Source organism: Cryptomeria japonica, chromosome 5, assembly GCF_030272615.1.
Source record: "Cryptomeria japonica chromosome 5, Sugi_1.0, whole genome shotgun sequence".
Lineage (NCBI taxonomy): Eukaryota > Viridiplantae > Streptophyta > Pinopsida > Cupressales > Cupressaceae > Cryptomeria > Cryptomeria japonica.
In genome coordinates, this window is record NC_081409.1 from 862,046,245 (window position 1) to 862,059,457 (window position 13,213).

A 13,213-nucleotide genomic window follows, 5' to 3' on the forward strand; every position below is an offset into this window, starting at 1 on the left:
TCTCCAGGAGTGGAAATTTGATGGGTACAAGGAAATTCCACTCTTTCACCTTGTAAATTTTCCTAAGGAGTGGAAAATTGACCTCGACAAGGAAATTTCCAATTTCGCATTGGCTTGAAACAAACTTGATCATTCAACACTTGGTCACATCCATTCTCCAAAAGGTGGATAAACGACCCCTTGAAGGAAATCTTTCTCCAAAGGGTGGAAAAACAACCCCTAGAAGGAAATCTTGAATTTATCTTACCTAGACACGGAGAAGATGACTACCAACAAGGCTTTGATAAATCTATTTACTCAACTTTCTAGACTTGATGAGAATCTCCAAACTTGATCAAACCTAACCTTGACAATGAACCATGAACTTCAATCCGGGACGCAAAGACCTATCCTTTTATAAGCAAAGGCTAATGACTAAGAAACTATTGTCAAGTAAAGAAAACTAAACAAAATGACTACCTAAAAAGCGAAGAATGGGGGTCCCCATTTGCAATAGGGCAATGTGTGAAAATGTCACAACAAGCTCTTGCTTCCTTTTAGTTGTTTATGCTCTAGTAGAAGAACTTTCAAATTCTTTGGCTCATCTCGTAAGATTGTAATGATAAAACTCACTTGTAACAGTGGTAGAGATCATCTCTTTTGTTGCTGGGATTTGATTAGAGTGACATGGTCCTCACAGGAGCATCCCCTAATAAAAGCCCAATAAGGAGGTGGAAGATGAATTTAAGTTTATAGGAGTCAACTGCTTTTTTGTGTTGTTTTCAGCAGTGGATGTTTTAGCTGCAATGGAATAATTGATACTTTTGATTTGGTTTTTGTTGTATGGTGACTGATCTACTTGGGGGAGGATGAATTTAAGTTTCTTATTTATCTAAATTTCTTTAGCTTCTTCATACTATGACACATTAACCTTTTCTATATGTACTTTTAACATGTGCAGCTGGATCCCTTTTGCAAATGATTGCAAACTACTTAAGTCCATTGTACTTCATTGTCAGAAATGTTTGTGAAGTCATGGCTACTGAGGAACGTTGTGATTTGGCCTTTGAGTTTGGGGATGGGCAATTACAGCTTCTTGATCTCCCTGCAAACTTTCCAAAGCCAGGTAGATATATTTTAGTTAGTTCACCTACATTTTAATTGGTTGAACTCCTTTCCAATGGTTCTTGTAATTTTTTCAGTTTCAGCTGTTGTATTGAATGCTCATCACCCTAGTTGTAATCATATTTAGTTGCATTAGATTAAAACAAAACTTAATTTTGATTCTGTTACATTCCAAACAAAGATAGTATAGTTTGACTCATTCATTATATATACAAGATCAGTTTACTCACAACTAAAGTAAATTTGATGTAGTGGGAGACATCATTGTTAATTATTTTCATGTGTGGTTCGTAAGGGCTTTTCATTCTAGACAAGGTGGGTTATTTCATTTGAACTTTGAAACAATAGCACATTGTGTGGTTCATGACATTTAGATTTGGTTATTTGTTTTCTTCATAGAAGATGTTATCGGGAAAAACATTTCTGAATGTTACCACTTAAATTTGAATGGCATGACTTAAATTGTATTTTTTCAAACTATTTTCTTATACTCAAAAGAAATCACTTATAACTTATGCATGCTTGTTCGATTCTACAATTTTCCTGATTGGATAATCTTGTGTCTCCTAGAACTGCATATTCCTCCTATATTTGATTTTATGTTTTTAGAAAGAAACATGGAATAAATTGCTCAAACCTATAGGGGCAACCAAATGCTCTTAAGTATCTTGTTGTCTTCAGCTGCCAGAATTCTTCCATGCTGCCAGGATTGTATCACCCTTACAATGAAGCAGGATGCAAATAAAGACTTAAGATTCTGAAACAATCTACCTCTGATGTTGTTTTCTGTTTGGAACATCCATCTCGAAATGTTCTCAGGCTTATTCACATAGCCACTTATAATGTCCCCTACTAGATATAGGCCTTTTTTAACAACAATTACCTAATTTCAATAAACTTATGTCTTAATTAATTTGCTTGATTAGGAGACAATTTCCATTCTTAACTTGCTAACAGTACATTTGAAACATATATTTATCATAGTACTCAATGTAATTATCCTGGAATCTAATATCCTACTGCAATCAAGAATTCATAAATTTATAAATCAGAAATAGGGCTTGAGACTTACCTTGCATTAGAGGAGTGGAGACTTATAAAGATAACCTGCACCCACAAGGAAAGGCGAACACCTACAAGCATATCCATTCTTAATCAATCATAATCTATTCTAATATAACAACAGAAAGAGTGGGTATATGGGACATGAAAGGGTTGCTTGGGTCCGTTGTCTACCAAGTCCAAGGAATGGTTGCTTCTAACCTCCTTGCTAGACTTGGCAACCCATGTTGCCATCCCTCCAAGCCCATTACCTATACACACATCACCATCTTTGTGAGTTTGGCATAGAGGGTGTAACTGGTTCCTTGACTTCATGGGTCCTTATGACCACTAGTGAGCCCCTCTTCACCACAAGATTACTCCTCCATCCCTCTCCCACAAAATGGCCTATCAAAGACAGTTTCCAATGTATCTCTTACAACAACTATCATGCTGATAATGTGATGTCTGTGGTAAGAGTAATGAATTTCCAATAACAGTAGTGATTCTGCTATAACCCAGTAATGCAGATTATTAACATTCCTTAATAATATCTATGCTGATCATTCAGATGCAACCCTGTATTAATTATACCTATATATATATCATAATAGACTGACAGAAGTTCCATTTAAATATTATGGACAAGATGACATACCAGTCGATAATGATGTCTGCTATCCTTCTCGATGTTAACAGATTGCTTTTGCCACTGAAAGATAATCCACTCAGATCTGCAGGTCCGTCTTATTCTTATCGTTTCCCCTTCGTATTTCCTTCTTACGTGGTCATTGATACTTGCTCAAAATACTCTAGTAGAGCGATTCAATAATGGTATAATAAACTGACTCTCTCCATCTTAATGCTAATTGATTAGACTTATATACTAATCGCCTCCTTCCATTGATCCAGATTGCACCTCTTCATTATAGTTATCGTGCCTTTTCAATAGTTAATCTTTGTAAATTATTAATTCTTAATCATTATTTAGGCCCTTTATCGAATAAGGTGATTGCAATCACACTTTCCTTTGTATGCTTTCCTTGGCAATGAGATAGTCGGTTCACTTCGCTCCTTTCATAGTTATTCTTTAGTATTGGTTTTGACTACAGAAGCCATTAATAATCGATATTTTAATCAGTCCTTTTCTTTAATTATATTGATAGAGGAAGGGTAAGTACATTGCTGCCTCTTCTCATTTGCCAATACTCCTGCTGTGGAATTCTCAACTCCAAAAAGGTTCCACGATCACCACTACTTGGCTTTTTATGTTGTTGGAGACATAGTGACCTTTTCCACAATCTCAAAGGATGTGGTAATGACTATTGAATATGAATATGGAGAAGTTCTTGTGCCAGAACATCGTGCTAGAAAGAGTGACTACACCATCCTCTCTTGGCTTTCCGCACTCTAATATTGCTCCAGAAGTAACCACGACATGAAGAATTGTTTGGAGACTTTTGACTTTCGTTGGAGATATGGTGACAGCAGTTCATGTGCTCGAGAATAAGATAATTGAAGATGGCTAGCAACTAGTGGCAGAGGGATCCTTCTTGTTCGAAATAGGAGTTATGGATGCATTCAAATGCTCGGTTATTCCTTCCTTGGAATCCTCAATATTTCTTGTGTTTAATCTTAATTTGTGTAGGATTCCTTTGGATGATGGTAAATCATTCACATCCTTAAATAGACAATTAGATGCCAATCTTCCGATGTAACTTGAATGCGATTGGGGCACGATATATGAATTTGAAATTGTAAAGTCTTACATTCATAACGCAATTTCATATGATGGTTCTGTTGTCAGATCGGGGGCATGACACCACTCATCTGAATCAGTTTCTGAAATCTGCTGTTAGGTCAAATTGAAGCTCGGATTGAACTCAAGTGGTCTCAGATTACCAGAGCTTTCAAATAGGGGCAAAACGAAGGTCTGAGTCTTCTATAGGATGAGTGGATTCATGTTACACAAATTTTAGAACAAAATCTAACATTGATGTGAAATATACGTTGTTGCCTCCTTAATAGTAGGCTAGTGTGGCTCAAATGACTCAAACTTCTCCAAAAGATACATGTTTGCCACTTTCCAAATTACAGAAAATTGTTTTAACACCATAGATCAAATTTCTCTAGCAACAGCAATCGGCATTAATTATCTAGTTAGGAATTTTCAGGCATTGGACTCCAGCAACCTCTTTGTCTGCATAAACTGTTCTTTAGTGATGCAGCATTCACTTTTCCTGGCAGATCCAACAGAAATGATAAAAGCGTTGTGTTTTATTTTCAGCGTCAGAAAATTTGTTCCTTATGTAGTCTTTTTTTTGGAATACAGATTTTAGGGTGCCGGAGAAAGGAGGCAGGGTTGTTAGTAGCTGAAAGTAAATATTTCTGAAATTCTGTGTGCATGGTGCATGATTTTTCCCATATGCCTTATTTATTTAAGGCATTTGACTCGGGAAAATGTCTGGCATTTGAAAATATTCAGCATCTTCAGATCTATAAAGTCTGACCTCTAAGTATAAAGAATTACGATTATGAATAATATCATAGCCGGTGTAATATAATCTGCATAAGTCAGAATTAAATATTTTGATAAAGGCATGAAATAATTAAGGCCCGATCCTTTGTTAGCTCTTTCTGGAACTTAGAGTGCGAAAGTAAGAGTAAAACAGATATAATATGGACTCCTAAGACTGTTGTTTGATATTTCATTTCAACTTTGTCGGGAATGATTGGTTTGGCATCGTGGCAGAAGCAGCTAGTCACTATCATGGGTTTTCATAAATTCTGAATATTCCATTATTGTGCAGTTTCTTCATCTGGGTGTGAAGTTTTGATAAGAGTATTTGCTTAGTGTGGAATAAAATATTGAGGCTATATCGTTGTTGTGTGCCAATCAGGGGACCTGGCATATTATCAAAGAAGATTTATACAGAAAAGTTTGTGCCTTCAAATGCAAACCTTTTTTGTCCTATATCGCATCAAACTGTTCTGTATGATCTGCACTCTATGTTGTCAGTGAAATGTATATTGCTGGTCTATGTTGCTCTGTATTGAATTGTTGTCATATCCATTGTTGATTCTATCAAACAATAGATTCTGCAGTCTGAAACTAATATAGAAGCAGATTCAATTTGTGGCAAATGAGAACTGTATGTAATCTAGTGTGAAATTTGAGAAAGATATTGTGATTTTCTATCATCCCTATTTTTATTACCCTCTCTTGAATTAGCCCATTAGCTGGAATTGACAGAGAATGATGCCATGACAGTGAGGTTAGCTGAGCTAATGGAGCTAGAGGAAGTTAGAAACCAGGCCATGCATACACTTAAGGTTCATCAAGAGCAGGTCAAAAGAAGTTTTGACAAAAAGGCTACTAACAGGGTCTTCAAAGAGGGAGATTTAGTTCTTAAGTGGGATGTAGACAGAGCCAAAGCCAAAGGACACTCCAAATTTGATGCTATCTAGAGTGGTCCATATGTCATCACTAGTTGCAAGGAGGCCAATGCATTTCATCTCTCTAAGCTTGATGGTGAAGTTCTTCCAATCCTAGTGAATGGGATTCATCTCAAGCCTTGCTTCTAAAGAGGGTCTTGATGACAATGTAAATATTTAATTAGAGGATGTCTTGCTTTCATAAGTGCTTTTGTATTCGCTACATCCTCCCTAGATGTATGCTCTAGTTCCCAACTTTCCTCCAAGTGTAGGCACACACATGTTTTGGGTCCTCTCAGTGACTCAATGCCCAATGGATGCTCAAGGCTTCTGGATCTCATGCTTAGTAGGCAAGCATCCTACAAAGGTCACCAAAATGTTATCATTTATGACACCTTGGTCCATCAGTGAAGACCAATCAGAGATATGTTCTATGGACCAGTAATGCCCTAGTTGATCAAGTGCCAAGTCAAGGAATCAAGAAAATGCTTAGGTGTTCTTTCGTAATGAGGCAGATTTTGGGCCTTCCCCCGTCATCCTTGCATCTTGCCTTCAATACCTCGGGGTCCACTGACCAACTCTCCTTCCCTTAAAAGATGTTAGATTTCAGGATTCGAGGAATTGGTCTAACCCTTACTCTTTTGGTAAAAATCAAATCGTTCCCTCAAACCTCGAAATCCAAAATTCCCTTCTTCAGATTCTGAGATTCAGTGAGCTGGTCTAACCCTTACCTATTTGGTAGGAGTCAGAGTGTTCCCCCGAGCCTTGAAATTCGTAATTCCCTTCCTTATTCGGATTTTGAGATTCGGGGGAATTGGTCTACCCCTTACCCTTTTGGTAAGAGTCAAACCGTTCCCTCGAACCTTGAAATTCGGAATTCCCTTCCTTGTTGGATTTTGGGATTTTGGGAACCAATCTGACCCTACTCTTTTGATAAGAGTCAGACCATTCCCTCGAACCTTGAAATTTGAAATTTCCTTCCTTCGTATTTTGGGGTTCGGGGAACCAGTCTAACCCTTACTCTTTTGGTAAGCGTTAGACCGTGTTCTGACGTTTTCACACATCGCCCCATTGCAAATGGGGACCCCCACTTTTTTCGCTTTCTAGGTTAGTTGTCTTAGCTTAGCCGTTGGTAGTTTTTGTCTTTAGCTATTAGCCTTTCACTTGGATGAGGTGTAGTATCTTAGGTGGCCAGGAAGTAATCAATCAAGTCTCTGTCTTTGGGATAAAGTGCGGTTAGTTAGTTCTCAAGGCTTACAAAGTGAAAGATTCATGATGATCATTCCATTTGATCATCTTTTGCTCGGTTTAATGGAGATGAAAGGAAAATTTGGCTAATGCAAGTTGGTTTCAAGGGTCAATATTCTAAGGAAAGAAAGGGGTAGAGTTCAAATTACCATGAGAAGCTTGAAACAAAAGCATTAAGATAGTGAAGTTGCCATTTCTGGAGGACTTCTGATGAAGCCCCAAATGCACGAACTAAGACTTCCAGTGAGCCATCCAATCCACAAATTGAGGTTTTCCACTTCCTTTGATCCCTTAAATCATATTGCATTGTTTGAAATGAAATCATGATCTTGACAAGTCCATTGTTAAGAGGATGTTGCAAGCTTAATTGATAACAAGTTTGGAAAGGATTGATCACTTCCTTTGATGCCCGAAATCCACGACCTAAGGATCTGTTACTTTTGATGAGGCCTTCAAAGCAGGACCTAAGGATTTTCACATCTAGTCGGGCCTCCAAAGTGTGACCGAAGACTTTTGGTACCCAAGCAAAAGCGCGATCTTCCTTCCATTTCCTTCCACTTTTGTTTCCTTCCATTTTCACTTCCTGCCTCTCCTAGCACTGCTATTGGATGCTCAAACCTTGATCACCTTCGTCTTCCACTTCCACTTCTTTTCTTCACCTTCACCTACCATTACCACCTCACCTACATCTTCTATCCCTTGATCCTCCATTACTTTATCCTTTACCTTCCACCCATATCCTTCTTCTTCCATCGTCTAACCCTCATCACACACCCCTTACCCCTTTATTTCCCTTAGCATACCCTTCCACTACCCACCTTCAACTCCTTTACTACCCTTCATAACCCCAATCCTATCCTAACCTACCCCCCTTAATCCCTTCCCTTAGCGATGACATTCCTTTATCCCTTATGACTCCCCATTCCCCTGCACCTTCTTCATCACCTCCTCTTCATCACATCCCTTTCACCCCTACCCACCGTGGCACTCATCCTACCCCTCATCCTTCATTTACCTTACCCCAACGACATCTCCATCTACCACATCCTCTCATCCTTTCATCCCACCGCACCCTTCCAAACTCACTATCTTCGAGTCCCCTTCACTACCGTGCCACATTGCTTGGGCCCCACAAACTTTAAGCTGGAGATAATTTTTTAAAGGCATTATTCAAACACCAACATCACCACTTCCTTTGATGCCTCTAAAGCACAAGCTAAGCATTGCGATTTCCAATGGCCATCCAAATGCACGAACTAACATTTCCTTTGACCGCTCCAACAAGCGAACTAACAATCAGCGACTTCCTTTAATGCCTCTAAAACACGAACTAAGGATTGAGACTTCCGATCACCCCCCAAAGGAGTGAACTAACACTTCCGCCACCCAAGAGAAAACACGATCTTGCATTCAAGACTAAGGAAGAGAGACATGATAAATTCATTGCCATCTTGTAAGAAGGGGCCCACGTAGGAAGAAGATATGTTATGTGCTAAATTTACAAGAATAAGACTAGTCAGCCCTGTTCAAATGAAATTTGAAATTGTAAAACATTAAAAAGGTAAAAAGGGTCGGCTTTGTTATCAAAGAATGCATATAAGAAAAAGTGATGATTGATTTGTTTGATCATTAACTCAAATCAGAATTTATCCTCTAAGCACCGATTTTGCTTGTACATCAGGCAGCGATCTTCATCTTCAGCAAAAAATAGCGATTTGGATCAAATAAAACACAGCAAACTTGTGTCTCCCTCAGACTGTGATATCTTTCATCAATATCAGTGATCTCATATAGTCAAGGAGGCAGCGAATTCCTCTCCAGATCACAGTAATCCTCGTCAAGCATCAAGTGATAAAACCTTCAGCACACAGTGATTTTAATCAAACATGGAATTCAGTGAGTTTGTCTTCATCACAACGATATCCAATCAGGCACTGATACACCTTCAGAATGTAGCAATTTTGATTAAACCAGATAGACAAAATTTAGCGAATTTTGTAAATCCAACCAGCTAAAGACCATTCTGATTCAAGCAGAGATTTCAAGTCAAAATCGTCATTTGCAGGGTCAAATATTTATTTCCAAATCTGAAAGGGGAATTTTGACCACTGATTGATGAAAGATTTATGTTATTTTTGTAAGATTAAGTTCGTTTTGCTACTATTAAATGGTTCTCAATTCACAATGTACCCTTCTTTCAGGTTCAAGGCTAAGAACATGATGCATGATAGAGGATATTACAACTCGTTGGGGTCAAATACAAGACAAGCTAGAGAAAGAGATTCAAGCTATTGGAGAACTTAGCCGTAAGTGATGAGGATCAGCTCCAAGATGAAGGCTTATCAGTTCACATACAACATCAGGATTTCCACCACATTAAGACAACATTGTATAATTAAGATCAAGCACTCAAAGAAGGAATTGTTCACAATCTTGAATTTCCTCCGGAAATCCAAGAATCAATGCCAGTACATCAAGACAGGAGATAGTTTCAGAAAAGTTAATCAAAGTTAGAAGCTGATGCAATTTGGGAATATCTCCTACCTTCATCTCATTCAATGATTGAGCTTGGAAATGTTGAGTATCAAGAGATATGTTTCAATCACCTTCAATTTGTGATGAGTTACAAAGATCAAGCAAGCTAAGGTGGCGCCCAATCAACTTATCCAATCACATCATTCTAAGATAAGGCATCCAGATTCAACGTATCTGACTTATCCATCAAAGAGATAACTACCACATGGGCACAAAGTTCGATACACCTACCCTCATCATCTATTGGTCGAAAATTCAAGGACATGTGCCCCATAAAATGTAATTGTCATTGGTCAAGCATTAAATGCTTTGTAATGGGTTTAACAAACCCTAATTAGGGTTTCTATCTTTCAATCTTGGCCATTAATTGTGAATCAATTTGAGCCACTCAATTGTAATGAGAGCACTATATAAGGCTCCACTTCTTCGTTTGTAAAGGTTAATAGCTAGGAGCTCGGTAGCAGATAATAATTAGATAGCAGCTAGAAGTAGAGTAGAAAGAGAAGGCATAGATTGTTGCCAAGACTCTGTTGTAAGAAGCATGTAAACTTCATTGAAGATATGGTGGTCTTTATGTGTTGATTCAGCAATTTGCATGGTCTCTACTTCTTATTTCATTTTCATGTTGTTTAGATGAATGGAAGAACTTTGTGCATAATCAATGGTGAAATTCGTACATCCATACTACTAACACCTTGCTGATTGTAAAGTGCCTTGCGTATTCAACTAGATCCATCTTAGCCAAGCTTAACTTCAATTGCTACTTCTTCATTGATATGCCTCACCTTGACGGTGTTTATGCTTGTAGTGGTGATGTGGAAATCATAAAGCTATCCCTAGAAGATCGCACTAGCCTTGTGGAGATGTTCGTTGCATGTCAAAGCAAAGCTTAGTTGAGTTTCATCAAAGATTGTCCATTGCTCTTACATTCCTAGGATTAGAGTAGCTTCTTGAACCCTTTACCCTATTGCTATTTTTTTCAAGTAAAATTCCATGTTCCAGCAATATTCAAAGCATTCAAGATTCAATGTAAGTCCACCTTATGATTCCAACAATATCACATCAAACAAGTGAGTCTATCCAATGTTCCAACAATATTCAAAGCATTCAAGATTCAATGTAAGTCCACCTTATGATTCCAACAATATCACATCAAACAACTGAGTCTATCCAAAAACATGTCAAGACTTGACATTCAAAACCTTGGAGTCATCCCATTTGATCACACAACTTAGGATGTGAGAGGATTTTGTTTAAGAGAGGATAGAATACTTTGTATTTTATTTTGTGTTACATGAGTCATAAAACACCCATCAACAGACCGTTTACCCGAACCTTGAAACCTGATATCCTTCTCTTGCCTCCTTTTCCTTCCTTTGATCTTTCGGACTCCAGGGTTCTCGACTCCTCATCCTTAGCAACATTTTCTTAAAGGCATGACATCCGATCTTTAATGACCAACAACACTTCCAGATGGCATGATCGACACTCAAGGATCTTAATGCTTCACCAATTCCTGCAACTTGTCTATTTTTATCCATGGAGCTACAAGGGTGCCTTTATTGTATTTTGCAGGTTACCATCAGATGGAGTCAAGGCCATGTCTATTTATGGTTGCTTGATGGGTTTCATGTTAGGGCTGCATACTCCAGCCTTGGATTGTCAAGCAAGGTACTTCTCGGGACTGCTTTCTAGGGTATGGCCTAGTTTCTTGTACACACACTCCTATCAGATTTGGCCACTTCCCATCTTCCCAAACTGACATTCTCCTGTATACGCCAAAGTCAAGGTTTCCCCTCGTCGACTGTTGGTTTCTTCCCTACGACCATCTTGCTATAAATAGGTTGTTAAGCCTCATTGTAAAGGGTTCTATCTCTGCTAGCTCATGCTACTTTCGGCTCTTTCACTTCTCTTGAAGATTTGTATATTTTCTTGCATTTCTACAACTTTAAGTTTGGCCATTGGCCTAAGAATGAATTGAAATCATCATTCTTGCCTCTCTTCGACTTATGCATGTTGTGTATGTTTTCTTACCTTCATTATAAGTGTATGTTTTGTGGCTTTTCTCTCACATATATGTTGTTTTAACTTGTTTTTGAGAGTGACTTGTGGGAAACCTTCTTCCCTTTTGACATTCAGCAAAACCTAACCTCCATACATGTGTTTGTTGTCATTCATGCAATTGAAGTTTGTGCATCTCTAGGGTATTTTGTTGCTATAATTTCGGGGCAGGGAGGGAGACATCTCTTATCTTGGTGCTTCACCTCTTCACTTTATGCATTTTCTTGCCTCTTTTCTCCTGCAACCCGTTAGAGTAGGTTTAGGAGTAGGATTTAAAGTGTTGGGTTGGTTCAGCACCTGCAACTGGATAAGGAAGGAAGCTGGCCTTCTTCGGAAATTCAACCCCCTTGCACAAGGTCCCACGCTTTAGGTTTGTTTCCATGTTTCACAAGGTTGTTGGGTTGATAGCTCAGTAAGGGTACAAACTTTTGTGACAACAATCACCTATCCCAATACTACTTTGGTTTATGTGCACCTAACCATAGAGTTTCTCCCAACATCAAGAATTTTTTTTGTCCAGATATCAGTGCCTCATGTTTAGTCATCCAAATATGGTTTGGGGTAGTATTATATTAATATATGAAATGCAGGTACACATACGTAGGGAGTATTTGGCTTCTCTTTTTAATACATTTAGGTACAATGATCTGAAAAATTAGGTCTTTTAAGTGTGCAAACCATTTGGATATTGGTGTTTCAGGCTCATTGGAGTGTTGTCAAGAAGTTAAGAGGAATTTGTCATTCTATTGGTGAACAGGAACTGTAATAATGATAGGGGAGGATCGGGATGGAATGGGGTATCTCTGCAAAGTCTTTGTTACACATCTCACCACAAACAGGGCAACATGTTCTAATATGGGCAACAAGTAGAATTTAGAGTGTTTTTGCATTTGATCTTCAAATTTTTTTATTGGTCTTTGTAAGATTTGGTTATGGAGATAACCACCCAAGATCTAGAGGCCTAATGAAAAGCACAAGAACAAGAGAGAATCGATATGATAAGAATAAATTGTATTCTCATCAAGAATGGAATCAATGGAATTTGTATGATAGTGCTTAGGAGACCTCTTGGTTAAGTAGGCCAAGGTGAGACATAGGAAGGCATAAGATTATGACAACTGTCTTAATCCTATGACATGAAACATAAAGTGATAACTTATCACCTACTTAATGTGGAAAAGTGATAGTGTAATACGTCCACTAAAGGTGGATCACCCACCTAATGTGGAAAAGTGATAACATGATAAAACCACTAAAGGTGGAAGTTCCACATGAGATGGAAAGTGATAATGTGATAATACCACCAAAAGTGGAAATATTCATGTGTGACCCCTAAGTAAACTTAAGTGACATGTGCCATTAGTACCTAGAAGAAGAACTTACTAGGTACAACACTTAATCACACCCTCTAAGACATTTGGGTACATTGAATTCCATAAATATAGACAAAGTGCCAGCAGCCTGTAAACCAGCCCATAAAGTCTGTAATAAACCCCCTTAATTATTTTGATTTTACACACAACCACACCGGTTAGGGTCAACAAGAAGGAACCCTACACCTTTTGATCACCGAGAGCCCAAACTGGAAGGGTGAGAGCATACGGTAGCAGGGGATCGTTAGAAGTAAACTGCTGAAGTATTGAATACAATAATGGGTGACAAGCCAACCCCTTCCGCTTATCTAGCGGGTGAACAAAGGAACTTGGCGGTAAACCAGCCAAGTGAATAAACACTCCAAAGCACGAATCACTCCACCACAATGTTTTACCGGGAGGACTGAACACACATA

General features: G+C 38.4%; 1 protein-coding gene across 2 annotated transcripts in view; it reads left to right on the forward strand.

Annotated features, from left to right (window-relative positions):
- LOC131036391 (uncharacterized) overlaps positions 1-13,213 on the forward strand; it is a 122,449-nt gene that overhangs the window by 84,669 nt on the left and 24,567 nt on the right. For both annotated transcript variants that reach the window (XM_057968274.1, XM_057968273.2), the window contains exon 7: positions 941-1,105. In XM_057968274.1, coding sequence (XP_057824257.1) covers positions 941-1,105 — 165 coding nt within the window. The remainder of the gene's footprint in view (positions 1-940; positions 1,106-13,213) is intronic.